This window comes from Biomphalaria glabrata, chromosome 17 (assembly GCF_947242115.1).
Source record: "Biomphalaria glabrata chromosome 17, xgBioGlab47.1, whole genome shotgun sequence".
Classification (NCBI taxonomy): Eukaryota; Metazoa; Mollusca; class Gastropoda; family Planorbidae; genus Biomphalaria; species Biomphalaria glabrata.
Genome location: NC_074727.1, coordinates 18642832 through 18667771, shown reverse-complemented (window position 1 = coordinate 18667771; position 24940 = coordinate 18642832). Strand labels below are relative to the sequence as shown.

The window sequence follows — 24940 nt, the reverse complement described above, 5'->3', positions numbered from 1 at the left end:
TTGTTGGTTTTACTTAAGGCACAAAATAATTCAGTACAAAATTTTGTTGATCTTTTAAAAAAAAACATTGTGGTTAAAAAAAACTTGCAGAACTGGCAGATATTTTTACCCATTGCAATAAATTTAACTTACATTACATGGTAAATGTATTACAATTTTTAATATGAGACAAACTTGCATCATTTGAGAAAAAAGAAAAACAATTTCGGAATTCATCAATTTATTCTACCACTTTTGATTGATTTCTTGCATTGCACAAAATGAATTAAATTTCAAAGTACCGGTAGATGAAAACATTTCCAATGAATTTATAGAACACAAAACTTAAAATGAACTTTTTTGCAATATTTCCTGAATTGAGGATGATTCCCGTGTAAGAATCATTTTTCTGTGACAGTTGGGTTTAGTGCAAGTGACCATGAAAATCTGATTGATTTAATTCTAATTTAAAACAAATATTTATAGATAAAATGTTAAATGATTTCTGGCTTGTGTTAGTCTGAAGTGTACCTTAATATTTTAAAACAAGCTGTTTGTTATTTGACATCAGTTTTATGCAAACTATTTGTACAAGTTAAACCAGCCACATCAGAGTTCAGCTTAACAATAGCATGCCTGATATCAAGATGCTATCAAGATGCTATGCTCATCAAGGTCACAATACCATCAATGTCAATAAAGCTTTTTCTTTCATATGTTTATGTCTGTATTTTATTTTAAAATAAATAAAAACTCTAAATTTAGAATTAGTATTAATTAGTATTATTTATTTTTTTAACAAATAAAAAAATAATCCAACCTATAAAATGTGTTCTGCTTAATTTTTGGAATGTGCAAAGTTTTCCTTTAGAGAAAAAGTTAGGGAAACACTGATCTAATATATAAATATGTTAATTAAGAATGCTTTTTAAAAAAATATTTTTGACATGTTATAATAATGTTCCCCCTAGTCTCTTCATACTTGTTGAGAAATGTAATAATATATGGTAAATAAGTAGATATATTGTAATGCAGGGTTTGTATTTAGTTATATTGTTTCTATTTCATGTAGGGAGGTCATTATAATACCACAGAATGCTGACCACACCATACAAAGCCTGAAATACTGGCCATTGAACACTACTTTAGAAGACAAACTAAATGGAGAACATTGGACACCACTGCACAGTTATCTCAGATATAGGAAAAGTCTGAACCTACCAAGTATGAGTTGTTGATACTCTGAACTTATTGCCCATGTTTTCCAGAATAACACTATTTTAACTTTGACCTGGTAATTTAAATGAAGTTCAATCACAGATGCTTGTGGATAGTAATTTCTCCAGGAATAAGTTAGTTGAATAAATCGCTCTGCATGTCTAGTCTACAAAAATCAGTGTCTACCAAGCAACCATTCTATGACGATCCTGAGACAAGGGCAACTAAGACTTCTTGAACGCTTTCACCAAAGATGTTTTCACTTCATCAAGACATACGGTGAGAGACCGCACTACAAACAGCAATGTTCCAGTGAAGGCAGTTATGGACAGTATAGAGCAGGGGTCTCAAACTCATTTCAGCATGTGGGCCACAGTGGAAAGTAACCACCATTCAGCGGGCCACACCACAAAAAGAGAATGTTTTTTCATTAAATTTTACGAACACTACTGTCACTGCAGTTAAATGCTAAAATTAAGTTTTTATAATATAATTATTAATTACATTTAGTGTAGCTTATTACATGCACAGGCAGTTTAGTTGACCAGACCATCGACGTTAGGCCTGAGGTCGCGTGTAGTGACAAGCCGCAAGATTGCTCTCAGATGCTTATCAGTCAGTCTTGATCGTAATGCTGTTTTTTTTTTTATCTTCATTCTGGAAAAAAACTGTTCGCAAACGTACGTACTCCCAAACATCGATAGAATTCTAGCAGCTGCGCAGAATAAGTTTGGAAACTTCTCTCTGGAAAGAAACTGGTAGAAATCTGGAACACCAACATCAGCATATTTTTGCTTCAGAACAGTGTCACACTGCAGATCCAGTAGTTCCATCTGGACTTCCTCTGGAACGTTTTTCACTTCAACTGCGAACAAGGAAAAACTGTGGTTTGAGAGCAGGGAATTGATGAAAGCGGTGTTCAAAATCTTCCAGTAGTCTCCGTCTTTCATTGCCATGAGCAATGCTATTTCCCGTCTCAGTTCAAAAAATCTCTGCAGCACTTTTCCTAATTCAACCATCTGACTTCCGTATGATAAAGCAACTCTCCGTATTCCGTTTCTAAATCTGATTTGTTCCGTTTCTAAATCAGCTAGAAATGACACAAACTGTCTGTGGTTGAGACCCCGTGCACGTATGAAGTTAACCCTCCCTCTTCACGACAACATCCATAACGTTCTTCATTTGTAGACTTTTGCCACAGAGTGCTTCTTGGTGCAGAATGCAGTGTATGGCTGCAAAAGGTCCCGCCAAGCTGAGCTGATACCGTTTCTCTAACATTAATCCAACAACACCAACCTTCTCTGAACACATTGCTGGTGCACCGTCCTTAGCCACTGAAACAAGTTTTTCATACGGTAGCCCATACCTGTCAATACAAGCTTTCGCTTCTTGAAACCCGTCGCGTATATTCATCGTTCCTTTTATAGGTAGTATGTCCAACAGCTTTTCCACAATGTTCAAGTTTTCGTCGACCCCACGAATGAATACGTCACAATATGCGGTGTCTGTTACACCAGTAGACTCGTCCAGTGCAATGGAATATACTACAAAGTCTTTTGCAGCGGCACTCAGTTGCTGTTGAACATTTGTCGCTGACTCGGTGATCCTGCTTGCCACTGTGTTCGCAGACAAACTTATGCCTTCGAAGAGTTTCTTTTTCTCGGGGTAGATAAATTCACACGCCTGTAGCATACACTCTTTTACAAACTGGCCTTCAGTGAATGGTCGTGATGCCATCTGGCTAACAACAAAGCTTGCCTTCACAGAATCTTCGCTTGCAGTGGGGGGACACCTCATTTACTGTTTGTGCAGTTGTAAATCATTTCACGGCTTATATATGGTCATTGTAAATTTTATCTAATTTTTTTGAATTCGCGGAAGTGGCCGCGGGCCACACAAATTTGTTTCGCGGGCCACCTACACGTGTTTGAGACCCCTGGTATAGAGGGACTTTTTATGAGCCAACACTTATGCTGAGAAAGCACTATCCCATATGGGGGGAGGAACATTTGCAAAAGGCAGCCTTTTTTTGTGAGCTAAAAGGTGGAATACGTAACAGAGATGTCCCACAGAAACGCTTTAAAGACCAGCTTAGGCACCAACTTGCTTCAACTGGCATTGAAGTGGGCATCTGAATGCAGGCAGCTTCAGAACGAGATAGCTGGAGAATTTTTACTAGGGCCACGGGATACACTTTAGAGACCAAAACAAAATCTGCTGCCGAGAACAGACGTAGACAGCGAAAAGATAATCTAAATCGACCACCGGCATATTATAGTTATGTTTGCATTGGATGTGGCAAACTATATGGGTCGCCACTTCAAAAACTGCACTTCTCTTTAACCTTTGAAGACAAGGCTTCTATAAAGGCATCAAGGAAACCTGTGTCCAATTATCCCCTCCCTTCCACTGTGAGGCTACAGAGATTTGAGCATAGCGCTTTGTGAATGGTATAAGCATGAAACTTGCACTATAAAAAAGGTATTCAATTATTTCAATGCAATTCATAATTATTCAACGCTTTTTATTTTGTACTTTAATAGTGCACAGACTGTTATGACCATTTAGTAGATTAATCTATTATGGAACTATAAAAGAAAAAAAAAATGAAATAAAGTTGGCAGAGGTATGTTTGGTTATTGTGGTTTTATTTACATTAATTGCAGAGAGTGGTGAAGTGGCTTTTACTTTGTTGACAAGGCTAATAGAACCTACACATACAATACAATGGTGCCCAAATGCTTCATTAGGTCTCTTAATTCATTTGTTTGCAAAGAAATGTTTTAGTGTTCTGCAATAAGCCTGGTGACATAAGCGGTGTTTTTTCCCTTTTACGTCATGGAAAATATTCATTCATAAAACATTCTAGCCAGAATTAATTTTTCGATAAAGAAACATTTTTAAACCGATATAACAGTCGAACTCAAGTTTTTCCCTTGTGGCCAATGAGTTGAGAATTTTTTTTCTCATTTATATACATATACCTTGAAATTTTAAAGAAAATCGTTATAGCCATTTTCAAAATAAAATTTATATACACACACACATATATATATATGCATACAGAACTTCCTGATAGGAAGAAAACAAACTGTAATATTAAATGGCTCCAAATCTACACCAATAACAGTAAACTCAGGTGTGCCTCAGGGAACAGTCTTAGATCCACTACTGTTTCTAATTAAATTTACATACTTGACCTATCAGGAATACATAAATGACTTACAAGGAACAAAAGTCAGATTATTTGCAGACAATCACTAATTATACAGAACAATTAAATCAACACAAGATACAGAAATTTTACAAAAACAAATTAGAAGAATTACAGAAATCCAGGTGCAGTGAAATAATGCTAAGATCCAACTTATTTTCCATGTTTCTTCAATTCATGTCGTTTCAAACTACCTTTCTGAGAAGAACAATAACTACAATGTACACATTTAAATGGCTTTTCTCCTGTATGTGTTCTAATGTGTGTCACCAAAGTCATTTTACTTTTACTTCTGTAGTCACATATTTCACATTGAAATGGCCTTTCATTGGTGTGAGTTCTAATATGAACAGTCAAACAATCACTTGTGGTTGAAGAGTAATTGCAATAAGGACATTTGTATGGTTTTTCTCCTGTATGACTTCTAATGTGTCTAATCAAACTACTTTTATTATTACTATTGTATTCACATTTATCACATTGAAATGGTCTTTCATTGGTGTGTCTTCTTATATGAACTGTTAAAGAATTACTTGTGCTTGATGCGTGATTGCAAAAAGGACATTTATATGGTTTTTCTCCTGTATGACTTCTAATGTGTCTCAGAAAATTAGCTTTAATTTTGCTACTGTAGTCACATATTTCACATTGAAATGATCCACTTGTGTGTATCATCATATGGACTGTTAAGTTCCAATCAAAAGTTGCGGCATAACGGCATAAAGGACATTTAAATAGTTTTCCCCCATGTGTATGAATTTTAATATGTTCTAACATCCCTTTTTTATATTCTGATCTATATTCACAAGATAAACATTTATAAAATCCTCCTCTTTTAACTAAATTTGTACCTTCACAATTTGATGAAACTTTCATTTTGTCAATAAAAGTATCTGAACTATAAAAACTTTTACAAAAAGACACTTTTCGACTATAGATAGTCTTCTTGGATTGTTGAGCCTGATATAAATTTATAAACTTATCATCTGGCTGGTTACCTTTCACAGTGCCATAACTTGTTTTTTTCACATGATACAGGTCAATACCTTCCTCTTGACCTAGTAATGTGTTATTGATATAATGTCTTTCCTGTAGAGCTAGTAATCCAATCCTTCCATCTGGCTTCAAGTCTTCCCTTGTCTCTGTTGATGAACTCAAAGGATGAGACATGGAATGTTGTGTCTCCAACAATTCATTTTCTTTGTGTCTTTTTCTGGAATGTTTCATCAGTTGTTGGTGAGATGTCTTGGACACACTGCAAACACTACATTTATATTTCAGTTCTGGAAAGAAAAAAAAAAGTTTTATTCAAATTTTAGAAAATGAAAAATACAGTGAATCAAAAAATGAAGTAGACCTACTAATGTAAAAAAAAAGACAACAAATGTTGAGTGGAAAATCACAGGGGGAAAAAAAAAGGGGGGGGGGGGTAAAGGTAATGGGAAAAAACATTGTTTAAATGTCTTTTTCTTTCTTCTAAATTAACTATTGTGGAATGACACTAATTAGAACAGGAGATAAGAGAGTTACCAGACACCTCCATGCCCACTGGCCAACAAAATGAAGACAAAAACAAGAATAGTTCACTTTAAAAACAAGATACAATGTTTTTGATGAAAACATACCAGTAAAACAAATAGGCTGTATTACTACTATATTAAATATAATATTTCTCAGACAAAGTTACTCTTTGAAGAAAGTTATCATTCGTACACTAAATTGGTTACAAACATGGAAAAGTAAATGCATCACATTTTCCTGATTCATAAAAATACCTAAAGTGGACAGTCTATATCTCTTTTTAGAGTGTGCATGTCGATCAGTCAAAAACACTTTGTTCACTTTTGTTTTATGCCCAGAAATGCAAAAGAAAAAATTACACCTTGATGAGCTCTTGAGTGACAGTTGTTTTTTTTTTGATACCCTTGAAAATATGAAAACCTGTTCTTGAATAAGTTTGTCATCAATGCAATTTATGAATGTGGTGAATGACCAGAAGATCTGAGATTCAATTTGATAAATGCACTTGTAGTAAGCACTGGGTAAGCAATAGAGTAAAATTCTGACATTTTCACACTTTAGACTAATATCGATGTGAAGAATACAACCCCAAGAAAAGACATGGTGAACATGAGAATCGAAATGCAATAAAAAAAAAAAACAATGTTATCTTTTATCCCCTTTAAAATTGAATTTACTCATAACAATATCAAGCTAAAAGTTTCAAATTTGGACATTTTGAAGACCACAGTGTTGGAGTGGATATGCTTATAAAAAATTGTGTGTGATGTTTTTTTTAATGAATTGAATAAAAAGTTATTAAAGTGTTGGTCTATATATATTACCTCCATTATGTCTTTCTGTTTGTCAACACTTTTCTTAACACCTGTACTGTGCATGTAGATAAGGATGCATTTCAATTGTTACAGCCAAAACCCGAAATTAGGCTGGTTCATAAAATAGTATATTTCAAATTAAAATTGTTTTTCTACTTTGGTTTGCCACTTTGCGAAATGCCAGGGATTCCATGGTCAATGACAGTTGTGCTGATGCAAAAAACTAAGCGATGCAGCAGTAGATTCCTTTGTATTCAGTTTGTCTGCTGATTGTTTAGGAGAATGTTCGGCTTATGTCAACTCTGTGTGTGACTTCTTTTCATGATTCTGACAATGGTTTCATTGCATTATTCCTCTGCCTGTGTTGATTTAAATGTCTTAAAAAAATGATATCTTATGTTTTGTGAATGTCTTTGTGTTAAATTGTATTTATGTGTGTGAAGAACAATAGTTATTACTTAGAATTTAGGCTAACTGTGTGATTATTGTAATATCCTTAACATCATAATGTTGTATGGGTTTTAGTACTGTAAAAAAAACAAATGGAACAATGATAGAAAAAAAATTGATGCAACTTTTTGTTCACACAAAGAATGCTTTATTTTATATATGTTATCTCCAACTAAATAAAAAAAATATTTTCAAAACTTATGGATTTTTATAGTATCAATTATTAAAAATAGTTTTCCAAAGTTATATTGGTAAAAAGAAAATATCATACAATCAAATAAAAAAAGGCTTGAAATGCAATGAATTAAAAAAAACAAAAACTTTTTAAATAAACTAATATATCATGGTAAATTTTTTTTTAAAGAGATACACATTTTTTTTACATTTTAAATAACAGTAAATAGTATGTTTCTTTACATGCCTTGTTCTTTTAAAATAAGATAATATCTAGATCAAGTTTTTTTTTGTGTAAACAATACACATTGTAAACTTATTCTAACTTGTGATAAAATATTTTTTTAGATGTATAAAATACACAAAAGCAATAGCAAACATAAAAAAAAAATATAGCAATGGATCCTTAAGCTTTTACCTGTGGCACCCCACCTAGCCAGCTAGTAATAATAGCGCCCCACATTTTGAGAAATTTCCCTTTCACAGATTTCTCTTGCACATAAAAATGTATTTTTTCTCTTTTTGAATCATGTCTTATCTTATCTTACATAATACAGACGTTACTTCAAAAAAGAAGATGATTACGTCCTACGCGTCATGCAATTAGTCATGCATATTAACCAATGACTTAAATTCTGCCAAGTCACTGGTTTTCCTGGCTAGCTCATGTATATGTATAACTATCCTTGTCATAATACAGTTAAAAGCAAAAAACAAGCCATGAATATAAACCTTATGACAACATTTTTTGCAAAAAAAAAAATGAGTAGAATCAATTTTGAACAACTTTTTTGTTTGTAACTTATAAATGGTGGTTGTGTTACTTTGTATTCACCCAGTGACACCTATTTATTAACTTTCTTATATCAGTATCTAGAATTACCATAGACTTTTTTTCAAGAATGAGACTATTTGAGCCTTGACCAATCAAAGGTGTTTAATCTAGTTACTTGTGGAGTGTAATTTCTGAAAATAACTATTTACATACTAATGAGAATATTAAGAAATATTCTAGATACCGACAGCGTGTGACAGTAAAACATAATAATATTAATACAATTTACATGTTTAGTATGAAAAAAATTAAGTAAAGAAAAAAGAGCTAAATTTAATACAATTTAATCAAAATTAAAGGATTTAAAAAATAATAATCTATGAAGCATTTTTGACTATGACATATATTTTAAATTCATAATTTACCAAGAGATTTGACTAGTATAGATTTTTTTCATTTGAATGTAAATACAATCTATAAAATATATTTATGTTTAAGGTGCGTTATAATTCTAGATCAAAATCGTAGAACAACTTAACCAGCTTTATCTTTGAAAAAAAAAACAAAATAAAAACATTGAGCACTATCAGATAATTCTAATTACATATGTAAGTATCAGTTGCTAAACCTCAAAAGTTATATTTCATGTTTCCTTAGATCATGTCTATTACCAAGAGAATTTTTTAAATGCATTCTATTAAAACACCTTCCAATATTACTGACTGCCACTCTTTCTAAAATGAACACCAAGACCACTAAAGAACCACGAAAGTGGTGCTATAGTAAGGCTAATTGGAAAGGATACAAGACAGATGTGGACAATGCCCTTGAAAAAATCCATGTAGAGTCTAGCTCTGTCGACCTTGTGTACCGTCAAATAACAACAGCCATCCTGGGCATGGCTAAAAAGTTTATTCCTCGAACTTACCCTTGTAAAAAATTCAAAAACTTTTGGACGGCTGAAATCAACAAACTTGTTATGGCTCGGAGAAGGGCATACTAAAAGGTCCAAAAGAACCCAAACAATCCAACACTCAGGCAGAAATACAACAGACTCAGCCTACTAGTCAAAACGTCTGTGAACAGGGAAAAACGAGAACGTTGGACCAACACCTGTGCAAGGTTAGACCTAAGGGATAGCTCTAAGGCCTGGAGTCTTCTGAGAAATCTCGAACATGCTGGGCGTATGAAAACATCAATTCCATTATCTTCACCCAGTGGGGTAACCATTTCATCAAAGAAGAAAATTGCCACCTTGTTGAACAAATATTTTGCTAAGATCAACAAGGCTGCCAAGAAGTCCCCAATGCCCAAACCCATTGATAAAGCTCGCAAAGCTGATGAAAAAAAAGACCGAAAGGAACCACAGACCGAAAGTGCTGAGGGAACGATGAACTCCCCCTTCTCGATAGGCGAGCTTAATGCTTCCATAAGGAAATGCCAGCTTAAAAAGGCTCCCGGGCCGGATGGTATCACCCCCGAAATGCTTAAGCATGTAGGGGGGAAAGAAAGGCCTGTGCTCTTGGCATTGATAAATAGAACCTGGGCAGATGACCCATATGCCCAGGGCCTGGAAACGTGCCACCATTATTCCTATACCAAAAAAGGGAAAAGATGCTTCCACTGCTGAGGGCTACAGGCCCATCTCACTCACATTGTGTGGGAAAGATGGCTGAAAAAATGGTAAATGAGCGTCTGGTTTGGTACCTTGAGAGTGCCCGTCTTATAGCTCCAGAACAGGCTGGTTTCAGGGCTGGAATGTCCGCTATAGACCAAGTCAACATCTTTGTGCAGAGCATAGCAGATGGATTCCAAAGGACCGAAAGCACATACGCAGTCTTCATTGACTTAAAACAGGCATATGATAAAGTATGGCGGCCTGGTTTGCTTCATAAGATAAGAGCCGTAGGGGTGCGGGGTCGGATATATTACTGGATTAGAGACTTCCTACAAGAGCGTACAATAAGAACAAGGATGTACTGATAAGTCTCAGGGGAAATGACCCTCGAGCACGGCCTCCCCCAGGGCTCCGTCCTGTCATGCGCCCTTTTCACGGCCTTCATAAATGACCTACCGGCTCAGCTAAAATGCCAAAAGCTTCTATATGCTGATGATATTGTCCTTTGGAAATCCGGAAGGAGCACAACCTCTATACAAAGTGTTACAAGAAGATCTCCATACGCTCTGCTCATACACACAAAAATGGAGGCTAGAAATAAACACCTCCAAGACGGTCTATTCTCTGTTCACGCTCGGGACTGGCATTCTCAGGTAACCTTTCCAGCTCACCCTCAACGGAGTGGCTCTCAGCATGGAAAAGCTACCCAAGTACCTTGATGTAACTTTAGATCGCAAACTAAAAATGTGTGAGCACATCCAGGATGTTGTAAGAAAGGCCTCAGGGAAACTTTGCATTGTGCGGAAGCTGGCATCCACGAAGTGGGGAGCCCGAGCAGACATGCTCCGATCCCTGTATTTAGGAGCAGTCCGATCACAGATAGACCTGTGCAAATTTATGGCTCTAGGACTGCTCTTGAACAACTTGATAAAATACAGTCCCAAGCACTAAGATTTGTCTGTGGAACCTTTAGGACAAGTCCAGTAAATGCGGCTGAAATAATGGCTAATATAGGTCCACTAAACCTTAGGAGGGAAAGGTCAGTACTGACCTGCTATGAGCTGTATAATTCATTCTAATACTAGATATAAATCCATCATGAAGTGTTTTTTTTCTGGATCTGGTGAATGTGATATCGTGAAGTGGCCTGGATCCAGGATGTGACGATTCCACAGGGCATACCCAGGGCACAGTCCACTTTAAGCTTTCTACTGCAGAAAAGTTCCATTTGGAGAGCTCTATGGATGGCGGAGAATGGACCATTGGCCAACCCCACCTTGTCCCATGGATATTCCGGTTACAGTCTTTAGACCTAGATGTTTCCTTTTATGTCAGTATTGGAGAAAAGACCGAAAACTCCCTTAAAATGCGGGGATTATATATTTATATATTTAAAAAAAAAGCCTGAGGAAACACCCAGCCTACACTAAATGCCAAGGAATTTAACGAAAAATCCATACGAGCTCAGACGTCGCCTCGTAAAAGGTCTGCGCATGGCAGTTTCTTCCAGGACTGCCTGTGATAAGTCAGCTACTGGAAATAAAAAACAGACTAGCAGCAAACACCTAAACCTTTTGCAACTCAACATCTTAGGCCTGCAAAACAAGACAACAGAACTCCAACACATACTCAAGAAGCATGATATACACATAGCGCTATTGCAAGAAACACTACTGCCCAAGAAAAAAATAAACATGACAGGCTACACACAGTACAGATGCCTTTGCACCAAATGCCAGGGAATTATGACCCTCATAAGAAATGACACACAAGCCACAGTAAAACAAATACAGAACAATACAGACATCGACACGCAGGAAATACTTCTTTGGAGAGGAGGAACTAAGTACACCATCAAAAACTACTATTGCCCACCATCATCAACAGCAGAAATAGACATACAACTACCACACTACACAAGGACAATAATAGCTGGCGACTTCAATGCACACACACCTTCCCTAGGCTACCCACATACAACAAGCGTGGCAAAGAAATAGAGGATGTAACAAATGCCTCTAACCTACAACTTCTGCAAAACAAAACTTCACCTCCAACTTTCCTCCACAGAGCACACAACACAACTAGCAGACCCGACATAACTTTTATCTCTACAGACATTACCGACTCTTCTAAAATAACAGTACTTGAAGACATAGGTAGTGACCACAGGCCTATACTCCTCAATATTGGAACGCCAATACCAATCCAACAAAACAACTAGATGGAACTATAAAAAAGCTAAAAAAAGCAGCTTTTTCACAAGAAACAGACACAAGACTATCAAGCATAATGGAGACAGATGTCAACTCAACCTACACAACTATAGTCTCCAACATCTTACAAGCAGCAAAAAAATACATCCCTCGAGGCCAAGTTAAGAAATACAAACCTTTTTGGACACCCGAATTAGATAAATTAGTAAAAGAAAGAAACCTACTAGAGAGAACAAGACAATATTGGAACGCCAATACCAATCCAACAAAACAACTAGATGGAACTATAAAAAAGCTAACTGGGCAGCTTTTTCACAAGAAACAGACACAAGACTATCAAGCATAATGGAGACAGATGTCAACTCAACCTACACAACTATAGTCTCCAACATCTTACAAGCAGCAAAAAAATACATCCCTCGAGGCCAAGTTAAGAAATACAAACCTTTTTGGACACCCGAATTAGATAAATTAGTAAAAGAAAGAAACCTACTAGAGAGAACAAGACAATATTGGAACGCCAATACCAATCCAACAAAACAACTAGATGGAACTATAAAAAAGCTAACTGGGCAGCTTTTTCACAAGAAACAGACACAAGACTATCAAGCATAATGGAGACAGATGTCAACTCAACCTACACAACTATAGTCTCCAACATCTTACAAGCAGCAAAAAAATACATCCCTCGAGGCCAAGTTAAGAAATACAAACCTTTTTGGACACCCGAATTAGATAAATTAGTAAAAGAAAGAAACCTACTAGAGAGAACAAGACAACGTACAACAAATTGACAGGGCTTATAAGATACAAAATTAAAACAGAAAAAAAGAAAAAGTGGACCACAACATGCGAACAACTAGATCTAAACAAGGATGGTCGAAAGGCCTGGACCCTTCTGCACCGGCTAGCAGGAAAGAAACAAATTACAAACCCCCAATCTATAAAAGGCACTGACGACATAATAACAGAAAACCTTAAAAAGGCTGAAACCTTCAATAAATATTTTGCCAGCATTAACAAGTCAAAGCCAAGAAAACAACTGGACCAGGCCTTCAGTAATATCTTAAAGAAGGAAGAAAAAGCTCCAACAGTCAACTGTCAGATCTTTGACACTCCTTTCACTCTACATGAGCTCAATACTGCCCTAAAAAGCCTCAAGTCAAGAAAATCCCCTGGACCCGATAAAATAACAAATGAAATGATTCGGGGACTAGGACCACAGGCCCAAAACTGTATACTTAACTTTATCAACCATACATGGAAAACTGGAGACATACCACAGGAATGGAGAACCGCAAACATAATACCCATTTCAAAGAAAAATAAACCACCTGGAGACCCAAAAAGTTATAGACCAATATCTCTAACATTCAACATTGGCAAAATGGCAGAAAAAATGATCAATAACCGACTTTATTGGTGGCTAGAAAGTACTTGCTCACTCCACAATGCACAAGCTGGCTTCAGGAAAGCAAGTAGAACAGAAGATCACCTCTTTCGTTTTATCCAGGACACAGTAGAAGGGTTTCATGAAAACAAGCACACTACAGCAGTATTTATTTATAGATTTGCAGCAAGCCTATGATAGAGTATGGAGAAAAGGTATATTTGTGAAGATGAAAAAAATGGGCATCCATGGAAAAATGTACAGCTGGATCAGGGCATTCTTAAAAAACAGAACCATCCAAACCCAATTCGAAGGTGCCATCTCTAATAAAAAAAGTTTGGAAGAAGGACAACAACAAGGTTCAGCCAGCCCTTAGCTGCACTCTCTTTCTAATCTTCATGAATAACCTCCCGGACCTCATTTCGGTCAATAAGGCACTTTATGCAGACGACCTTTTAATTTGGACTACAGAGAAATATCCAGTGCTGACTAGATCCAAACTAAATAGAGCCCTCACAGCTATCTCCACATATTCAAAATTATGGAAAATGGAAATAAACAAAGAAAAGTCAGTTTATTCAATCTTTAGCCACAGCAACAAAACAGTAAAAAGAAACTACATCCTAAAAATAGACTCTATAAATAAAGAAGAAAATCCAACATATCTTGGTGTAAAACTAGACCAAAGACTGTCTTTAAAACACTTTATGGCAGATTTAAAAGAAAAAGCATCACAAAGATTAAACATAATAAAACACCTAGCAGGAACATACTGGGGAGCTGAAAAGAAAACCTTAAGACAGTTATACACTGGATACGTCAGATCTGTAATGGATAACTGTCTCTCCATACAAGTAGCTGCCAACAAAACCTATCAATCATCATTAGATACAATCCAAAACCAAGCCTTGCGGCTAATTAGTGGAGGTATGAGAACTACTCCCACAGCAGCCTGTGAAATAGACTCCAATATTGAACCTCTTAAGTTAAGGCACAACAGAGCAGCATTAGAAGCTATTGAGAGATACAGAAGGTTGGAGGACGATCATCCAAATAAATTACTAACACAGAGAAATAGGAAAAACAACCAAAAAAAGCAAAGGACTCTGATCCAACTTACTGACGAACTAGCCCTAAAACACCATCTACCCAATAACAGAGAAAAAATTACTAGATTTTCAAACATTACATCCGGACTAAACTACAAACAACCAACCATCAAAACACATTTACTAAATAACACCTTAACAAAAGAATCAAATCCACTGGAGCTCAAAGTAGGCACACTTGAAACAATTGAAAGCTATCAAAAAACAGCTATCCATATTTATACAGACGGATCGGCTTTCAAAGCCACCATCAATGCTGGTCTCGGTGCCTTCCTGGTCTTCCCTAAAAATAAACACTTTGAGATAAGCGCACCTTGTGGCGATTACTGCTCAAACTTCCAAGCCGAAATTGAGGCAATTACCATAGCACTACAGACAGTGGAAAACAAATTATATGAAGGAGTGCAACCACCATCAGATATTGTTGTCTTTACAGACTCCCAATCTACTCTGCAAGCACTTAACAGCAGCACCTCAAACAGCCCAAGAGAGTTGACAACACTCATTGTGATAATCCATCAGATGATATCAAAATAAAATATCAATATCACACTACAGTGGATCCCTGGACACATTGGCATCATGGGAAATGAAAAGGCAGATAAGCTATCAAAGGCAGGTTCATCTATGGAACAACCAGATAGACCTGTTAACTACCTCACCCTAAGGTCAATGTTAGTCAACAATCACAAAGAGGAGTGGATCAACCAATGGGCATCAGGAAACACAGGCAGAGCCATGTACAAAGAAATGACTACGCCTAACAAACTGGACAGTATTAACTTCCTCCCCCGCAAAGAACAATCTACAATCTTCCAACTAAGAACAGGACACACCACTATTAAATTACCACCTGAACAAAATAAACTCCACACAACTCCCCCTTTGCAGACACTGCGCCCACCCCATTGAAACCGTAAACCATATCCTCTTTGAATGCCCCTTCCTAACCCAACTTAGGAAGACCCTACTACCACTAAAACCCAACATAACCAACACCCTGTACGGCAGTGCTGAACAACTGAAGAAATCAGCACACTTTTTTTCCTTGGCAAAGTCTGCAAAAGAGCTCACAGCTCAGCAGCAATAAAGCTGGCTAGAAGAAGAAGAAGAAGAGCGGTATAAAAGGCTGGATGAATACCTCCCAGCTAGAAAACTAGTGGATGGTTGGAGATGCAGAAGACGTATCCAGATGTAGTCTTTTATGCATCCTGCCACTAGACTATCTGATGAAGCTGGCCTCTCCACCAACCGACAAAACAATCAACGCTTTCATCCCCTCCTCCCTTGGTGTCGCCCAACGACCCCAGACATACGCCTGAAATTAGTAGACCCTAATGCCACTAAGCAAAGCCGTTCATCTAACGACCTTCAAATCCTAGCTCTGGAGACCATTAATACCTTCAAGCCCAGTGCTATTTTTGCATACACTGATGGGTCGGCATCAATAGATTCTGGAAGGGCAGGCTATGGAGCCTACATCGACTTTTTTGGCTCTTACACAGTCAAAAATCTTTGGACCATGTGGTAGTGTTTGCAGTTTTGATGCGGAGACCATGGCAGTCTGTGAAGCCTTAAAAGTCATTGACTCTCAACTCGGCGAGGGACATTTGAGGGAAACACAGATTGTTGTGGTCAATGACTCAAAATCTGTACTACAGGCTTTGCAAAGCCCCGAACCATGGCCCCCCCAATATCAACACTGTCATCATGGCTTCACATAACATTAAACAACGCTATGGCACCCCTGTAATAATGCAGTGGGTACCGAGTCACATAGGTGCGACTGGCAACACAATTGCAGACTTTGGCCCACCAGGGAGGGCAAATTCCACCCACTGATCAGGCTGTAAGCTTTCATCAGCACTGGCTATAATACAAAAAAAAATGGAAAAGTGGTTTGAGTGCTGGGACAAGTCCCAAAAAGCCTGTGGAGTCTGGTGGGAGCGCATGAGGTGCCCTGACCGCAATTTCCCGTGGTGGAGGTTGTCCAGGCCTGAGCAAGCTATTATAGCACAGTGCAGGACATGCCACTGTCCTGTTGGCTCATATTTCTCGCGGCTATGGCCAAATTTTGATTCACAATGCCCCCGCTGCGGGGAAGAAGAGGAAACCGTGCCTCATATTCTGTTTGACTGCCCCAGACTTGCTGATCTCCGTCTCGACAGGTCTGGGAAACCCAAAATTCTCGACCTGTATGGTGACATTTATGCACTACGCAAGACAGCAGGGTTTCTGTTCAGGGCTTTTGCAAGAGAGGATTTGAGCCTCTCAAGCCCTCACTCTAATGGAGTTTGATGATGATGATGATGATTAAAACATAAATGTATGTGCAGTGTAAAAATTCTAAATAAAAACATATATCAATTTATACAGCTTTAACTTCCTAAAACATTTTTTTTTTCAAAAAAAAAAATCATTTTTTACACTTTTAGATAATGCTAATTAGCTATTTATGTACTTCTTGTTAAGCCTCTAAATGATGTTCCATGTTTTCTTAGTTCATGTCTTTTCAAAGTACCTGATTGACTAGAACAATAACTACAATGTGCACATTGATATGGCCTTTCTCCTGTATGTGTTCTAATGTGTGTCACCAAATTTTTTCTACTTGTACTTCCATAGTCACATATTTCACATTGGAATGGTCTTTCATTGGTGTGAATTCTAATATGAACTGTCATATAATCATTTGTGGCTGAGGAGTAATCGCAATAAGGACATTTGTATGGTTTTTCTCCTGTATGACTTCTAATGTGTCTAATCAAACTACATTTTTTATTACTTTTGTAGTCACATTTATCACATTGAAAAAGTTTTCCATTGGTATGTCTTCTTATATGAACTGTTAAATTATTACTTGTGCTTGATGCATAACTGCGAAAAGGACATTTGTATGGTTTTTCTCCAGTGTGACTTCTAATATGTATAGTCAAATCACTATAGCCTTTGCAACTGTATTCACATATATGACAATGGTATGGTCTTTCATTGGTGTGAGTTTTTATATGTACTGTTAAATTTGCATTACTTACAGCTGCATACAGACAAAAAGGACATTTAAATGTTTTTTCCCCTGTATGAGTTCTAATATGTTCAACCATCCTTCTTTTATATTGTGCTCTATATTCACAAAGCAAGCATTTATAAAATCCACCACTTTTAACTACATCTGATGTTTCCAAATTTAATGGAACTTTCATTTTGTCAATATAAGAGTCAAAACTATAAGAACATTTACTAAAAGACTTATTTTGACTAATTTCCTTGGATTTGTGCCCCTGAAAAAAAAAATACCTTTTGACAGGTTATCTCCCATTGTGTCATAACATTGTTTCACTTGCTTGAAGTCAATGGGCTTCTCTTGACCTAGTAATGTGTTTTTGATATAATGTCTCTCCTGTCCACCTTGTAATCCCATCCTTCCATCTGGCTTCAAGTCTTCCATTGTCTCTGTTGATGAACTCAAAGGATGAGACATGGAATGTTGTGTCTCCAACAATTCCTTTTCTTTGTGTCTTTTTCTGGAATGTCTCATCAGTTGTTGGTGAGATGTCTTGGACACACTGCAAACACTACATTTATATTTCAGTTCTGAGAAAGAGATGAAATCAAAATAATGTTTGATTTAATTTTTATGACGCAAAATAAAAATACATAGGGTTACATAAAAAGTAGGCCAACCTAGTAATGTAAAATAGATCTTATACAGGAAAACATTTTATTAAATTGATAGAGAACAGGGAAAAAAGCAACAAACTGCAAAAGAAAACCATTTAAATGTTCTTTTTTTTTTAAACTTTTGTAAAATGACATTAAAAAGATCAGAGGTGGTTGAGACTTAAAATTTAATGGAAAACATTGTATAAATGTTCTGTTTTTACCCTTCTAAATGGACTAAACTGATAACAATAAAAGAAAAAATAATTCTACTTTCTAAGTTTAAAAAATTATATTGCTATAGTAGTGGATGTACTAAAAAAAAAATTTATGAATTTTTTTTAATGAATGGTAGAAAGTGGGGAAAGTGTTCATTTTGCCACAATCAAAACTGTGACCCCATTCTACTTCTTTCTAGAAAGGGTCAGGTGAAAACAAGTTGACAGAAGTAAACATGTGTTAATTATATTATGATTAACTAATCAGAGAAAGAGGTTAAAAAAAAAATGCATAAGTCAGTTTCTGAAAGGTGAGAGATAAGAGAAATATTGGTAACAGAGGTTTCTATGATTCTAGTAAAGATGATTTAAAAGGTATAAATTGGGGGAAGTGAGTTAGTTGAGGTCCTTGAGTAATTGTGGGCCCTCGAGTTGTAGCGGATCTTTGAAGTGTTGCAGGTTCTAGAGTTTTTAGGTTACATAAGATGTTATAAGTATTTGAGTATGGTACTTTATATCTTTGAAGTCAATTATTAGTGAATGTAAAGTTGAAGTTAAGAAGATAGAAAAGCTCATTCGTTCAGTTGTATCAATATATTAAAGTGATATTAGGTTGTGAAGTTATTACTTCATCAATTGTGTAAGAATCTATTTTCAAGTAATGATGTATTATGAATTATTTGAATTGATGTTTTGAAGGAGTTCATTAAAAGAAAGAAAAAAAGAAGTCTAGAAGTTTCTTCAGTGTATTTTAGTCAATATATATTTCCCCAGCAAGTGATTCTGTTTGTGTCATTAAATATACACAAAGGAAAACTAAGCATGCATTGTAAGCACAATAATCATCACAAATTTGGCACTGGAACAGAAATTATCACACTTTTCACATCTACCCATCTAATGTAGATTATATGCATATTTTGAATGAACCTGCTAGATTGTGTAGCCAAAAAGGCCACCATTTGTTTATCATATCATCAATTAAATAAGTAGCCATTAGATCTATGTAAAACATTAAATACATGTTTTGATCATGCATAAAACACACTCTACCACTAGTGCTATATATTATCTTCTTATCTTATCAATTACAGACATTACTTCAAAGAGAAGATAATTATGTCCTATACTTTTAACGTATCAATCTAGTTATGCATGATAGTCAATCACTTAAACTCTTCTAAGTTGTTGGTTTTCCTAGGTGATTCAGGCAACCATTTCCATGTTACAATGGTACTAGGGAAGAAGAACCACTAGCACTAATTTGTCCTAGCAAATATAGAATTAGAACTATGCCTTTATTTTTGTGCCTTTCTGAGTATTTCATTTGGTTTTGTTTTTTAATTTGTAAAATATGGTTTATTTAGTGTTTCTAAATTTAGTGATTTTACTAATGGTGTTACTCTAATCAAATATGAATATTTGTTTATTATAAATCTAACGGCTCTATTTTTTTGTTCTGCATTATAACTGATCCAGTTCAAATTAACAAAACATCTTGAAGAAAAGTAAAACTATTTCCTAAATTTATTGTTAAGAAAAAAATAATACATTAAAACAAAGAATAAACATGCAACTTTCTTAAGTTTGCTAGGAGTATACAGAAATTTATTTAAAAAAAAAAGGTTCTAAACAATACACACATACTAAACTTTAACATTTTAACTTGTTATAAAATATTTTCTAAATTGTTTGTACAAAATAAATATAGCAATAGCTGGCAAACAAGTTTTCCTACCCAAAAATCAAAAAGAAAATATGTGTCTTAAATAATTTCACACAAAAATGTGTATTTTTGAAAAATGTATGTATATTTATAACTATTATCGCTACTTCCTTCATTGGCAGAAAGAAGATGGTTTATCTGGTAGAACACTTTTTCATGTGAGTGTTGAGAACTATTCTCAAAGGGCATACCTGTCCACATATATAGCAGGTTAAGGTGGCATTCAATATGGTGGTAGAGGAGCCAGCCATTTTTCGTTTGGCACACCTTTCTTCCAAAGCTGAAACTGGAGCTTTTTTGCTGTCCATAGCTTTCTCAATCACCGTTTCTCTCCACATAGTACAGTCTAGTGCTTTGTCTTCCCAGTAGTCAACATCAATTTTCACTGCTTTGAGGTCCTGTTTGATTAGATCCACTTATCGGACGTGGGGATGACCAGTTTTTCTTGAGCCAGTTGTGAGGGGTATGATTATCCTCCATCCGGCAGACATGACCAAGAAGCGAAGCACTGTTTAATGATTTTCTAAGGGAAGACCTGTTTGAGCAAGTATCTCAGCATTAAACAAACTTTCTTGCAATGACATTGTCAAGATTATTCAGAGGCAGCGCAAGTGGAATAGTGACTTTTGTGGGATGTGTGGCTGAGAGGCCAAAACCGCTTGGCTACCTAATAGAGTTCGAATCCCCCCACACGTTCACAAAAGAGATTCTAGACGATAGCACACTAAGCATGCTGCATCCAAAATAATGAGAAACTTCACTTTTAATGCAAGCCATAAACATAACCTTAAAACATTTTCACTAAAAAATTTGAGCACATTTTCATTAAAAAAAAATAGTTTTATACATTTTGAAAGAAAAGAATTGTCTAAGAATCATTCCTAATGGTTAAAAATTATATTTTAAATAACAACTAACTTGATATAAAATCATTTTAAATGTAAAAAAAGAAAGCTTTTTTTTTTTAAATTGTGAAAAGTGATTCTGAAATTGACTTAATATCTTCCCATATGTGACATTGCATATATGTGTCTAGTTTTTATTTGAGCACCCAGTTGAATAGAATATGTTCTCAATTTTATAATATAACTAAGAGTTTTTGAGTCCTCATATTATATGGATGCACTAAAAAATAAGTTTTGTGTAATAGAATGGAAGAAAGTGGAAAAAGTGTGGATCTTGCAGTGAAGATAGATTACTTCTCATTTCACATGCTTTACTGCCTTGTCAACATTCCACATTTTTTTTTGCCAGCTGTATATTGGAACATATATGGATGCTGCAGTCTATATGCATATCAAGAATGAGCATGGAAGATCAAATAAAGCACAAAACAAAACAGGAAATGAAATTCAGAACACTTTAATCCATGGATCCAATAAGATCCAATATGAAAAACTTCACAAATTTGAATCATAATAAGGGAAACAAAATGAATATGATTGCTAAGCCAAACCAATAAACCTATCAACATCAGTCAATGTGAAACTTCCAAGCCTAGTAGATATACCAAAGATGGAAATTTTATATTTTTCTATTCACAAAAGTTCAGTCTAGAGTGCATGACTCATGACATCACTAGCACCTTTTTTCTTCTAGTTGCTACAAGTTCATTAATAGTTAAATTCATTCCTTTTCATTTCCATAGTGCTCTGTGAGACATGGGGTCCTACTTATTTATTTTCCATTTCAGTTTTTAGAATTAGGCATAATGAGATTGTTTGCACCTTGATCTAGTAATTTATTTCATTTACTATAACCATGTTCACCCAAACAAAAATATTGATTTTTTTTGTATCAAAAATAATTTTAGTTCTAAACAATTTGATGGAAATGTAAATAATCATTCTTCGTGATGCATTTTTACCCAATGAGAAATACATTTTAACCCAATGAGAAATACATTTTAACCCAATGAGAAATACATTTTTACCCAATGAGAAATACATTTTAACCCAATGAGAAATACATTTTTACCCAATGAGAAATACATTTTATTAATTATTTTTTTTACAGTTTGAGCACTATCATTTTTTAAAATGTTTGAACATTTATAAATGCATCAAAATAAAATATATTAATATCTGTGCAATGCAAAAAGTTGAAAATTTAAAATTGAATGAAATCATTGGTATGAGTTGTCAGGGTTGTGTTAAATTCTTAGCTCATTTGCCCGGGCCCCTGACATTCAACAGGCACCTTCGTGCTTACAATAAATGATTAACTCGCTGTTAACAAACAATGTAAACAGTAAACATAGTAAACTATTAATATAATGTTTGGCTTGCTTACTAAAAAATGAGATTTATTGATTTCTTGCAAAACCACATGCCTTTCTTTGACTGTAGTGATCTAGTTTAATGCTTCCTCTGTTTGTGTCTACTATAACTGTTTTGACGTGAGAAGCACAGATGACAATATTCGCACTGGTAAGGTTTTTCTCCTGTATGCGTTCTTATGTGCTTATTCAAATCATCTTTAACATTAAACCTAAAACCACAAGTTTCACATTGGAATGGTCTTTCGTTGGTGTGTATTCTTATATGCTTACTCAAACGATAATTCAATATTGTCGCAAAGTCACAAAGTGGACACTGAAATGGTTTTAGATTTGAGTGTGTTTTAATATGATTGGCTAAGGATTTTGTATTGGCAGCAGCAAACAAACAAATCGGACATGTGTTTTCTGTTTTTTCTGCATGTGTTCGTAAATGAAGTTTTAATTCATACTCAGTGTGACATTGGTACTCACACAAATCACACTTGACATTTTTTTCATTTGGGTGTTTTTTTTTTACATGCTGAGTTAAATTACGTTTTGTTGCTGTAGCATAATCACAATAGGAACACTGGAATGGTTTTTCTCCAGTATGTGCTCGTAAGTGTATTTTAAACTCATACATACGAAGACACTTGTAGTTGCAAAGCTCACATTGAAAAAATGTTTCATTAGTGTGTTTTTTCATATGCTCAGTCAAAGTCCGTTTCCTCGCTGAAGCATAGTCACAAAATAAACATTTAAATGGTTTCTCTCCAGTATGTGTTCTAACGTGTTCAATCACTGATCTTTTATATTGTGACCTGTATTCACAAAACATACAGTTGTAAAACCCTTCACATTTGACAAATTGTGTACCATTACATTTTGAAACAAAATTCACTTCTTTTAAAGTGTTCGTGTTAATCTCTGAACTAGAAAAATTACCATAAAATAGAGGTTGGTTGTACACTAGTTTTGTTATAGATTGTTTCCCCAGAAATTTGTTTTTAACATTAAATTCTGAATGATTACCTCCCGCTGTGACATCAGTCAAGGATTGGTTTGTCATACTGTCATCTCTCCTTTGATCAGTTGCTAAGCAGTCATCCGTGGTTTCTTCAACTTGATTGAAGTCAATAACTTTCTGTTGACTTGGCAATATTTCTGCAATGTCTTGATGTGCTTCTGAGATGTCCTGATGTGGTTGTGCTAAATGTTCTTGAAAGACAATCTTATCATGAGTCAAAAACTTGCAACTATTGCACTCATAAAGAGAAATCTCTTCATGACACTTGCTGTAGTGCCTCCTCAATCTTTTGTAAGATTTCTTCAATACACTGCAGATTTTACACTCATAGCCAAGTTCTGAAAGATACACATTTACAGTAAACACTTAGATCTTGTGTAAAGTCACATATAAAGTACAAAAAAATAGTATTAAAAAAATAAAGTCATTGCAAGAGCTAGATGTCTTCAAAGTCTATACTAGATCTATGAACTTGTCATGTTGCTAGAGCTGCATGTCTTGGCAGTCACTGCTACAGCTACATATCTTGGAAGTCACTGCAAGATCTACATCTCTAGACATGTTTCACATTGGAATTATATTTCAATCATGTGTGCTACCAAATAAAAAAAAAGATTTTCCTATCACTGCTGCAAAGTCTAAAAGGTCTCACTGAAAAGGTTTTTCCATTATGTGAATTGTTATAGAAGCCAAAGACTTGATGTTATTTTTAATGTAATCAAAATCAGGACATTGATATTCTTTTCCTTTGCTATGATGAATCATTTATTGTTTATATTAAGGCCTGTGTTCAGACATTTTAAAAACAATTTGGTCACATTTAGCTAAATCTATATTAATACATTTGTTGGAAATTCCAACAACTTTCATAGCAAGTGTTAAAATATTAACTTTTAACTTTCTTCTTCTTGCTAAAGAAGAAAGTTAAAAGTTAATATTTTAACACTTACTTTGAAAGTTGTTGGAATTTCCAACTTTTTACTAAGTAGGTTGTTACATAGGTTTTTATATTGGATTGCTTTCCCTGCAATATGTTTTATAATATTTTGACTTAATGATTACCTGCCACATCAGGTATTTTTTCCACCATACTTCTTTGATCACCTGACTTTTTATCAATGCTTTGCTCAGCCTGATTTAAGGCTTTTGTTTTTTGTTTACATGATAATTCTGCAGGTCTATCTGCTATGTCTTGATGTGCTTCTGAGATATCCTGGTGAGCTGCTGTATTGTTCTGATGTGATTCTGATAAATGTTCATGAAATATTGTCTTATTGTGAGTAAGAAACTTGCAATTGTTACACTCATAGAGTGAAATCTCTTCATGACACTTGCTGTAATGTCTCCTCAGTCTTTTGTAAGATTTCTTTAACACATTGCAGATTTTACATTCATAGCCGAGTTCTGAAAGATAAATATTTACAGAGAACACTTAGTGACCAGAAACATATAAAGTAAAACAAAAAGTAGTAAAAGAAAGTATTAGCAAGAGCTAGGTGTCTTCGCATTATTAGCTAGAACTGTATTTCACCAGAACTCCATGTATTCACAATTTTTACTTTGCTAGAAC

General features: G+C 35.3%; 2 protein-coding genes across 3 annotated transcripts in view; one reads left to right on the top strand and one right to left on the bottom strand.

The window, feature by feature from the left end:
- The window catches only part of LOC106058736 (uncharacterized), a 37275-nt gene extending 31434 nt beyond the window's left edge, over nt 1-5841 (top strand). The window contains exon 6 of the mRNA XM_056015027.1: nt 1052-5841. The gene's annotated coding sequence lies outside the window, so the exon portion shown is untranslated. The remainder of the gene's footprint in view (nt 1-1051) is intronic.
- The window catches only part of LOC106052587 (zinc finger protein 850-like), a 34052-nt gene continuing 13676 nt past the window's right edge, over nt 4565-24940 (bottom strand). For both annotated transcript variants that reach the window (XM_056015025.1, XM_056015026.1), the window contains exons 5-8: nt 24433-24774; nt 23376-23708; nt 17777-18073; nt 4565-5694 (exon numbers count right to left, since the gene is read on the bottom strand). In XM_056015025.1, coding sequence (XP_055871000.1) covers nt 4565-5694; nt 17777-18073; nt 23376-23708; nt 24433-24774 — 2102 coding nt within the window. The remainder of the gene's footprint in view (nt 5695-17776; nt 18074-23375; nt 23709-24432; nt 24775-24940) is intronic.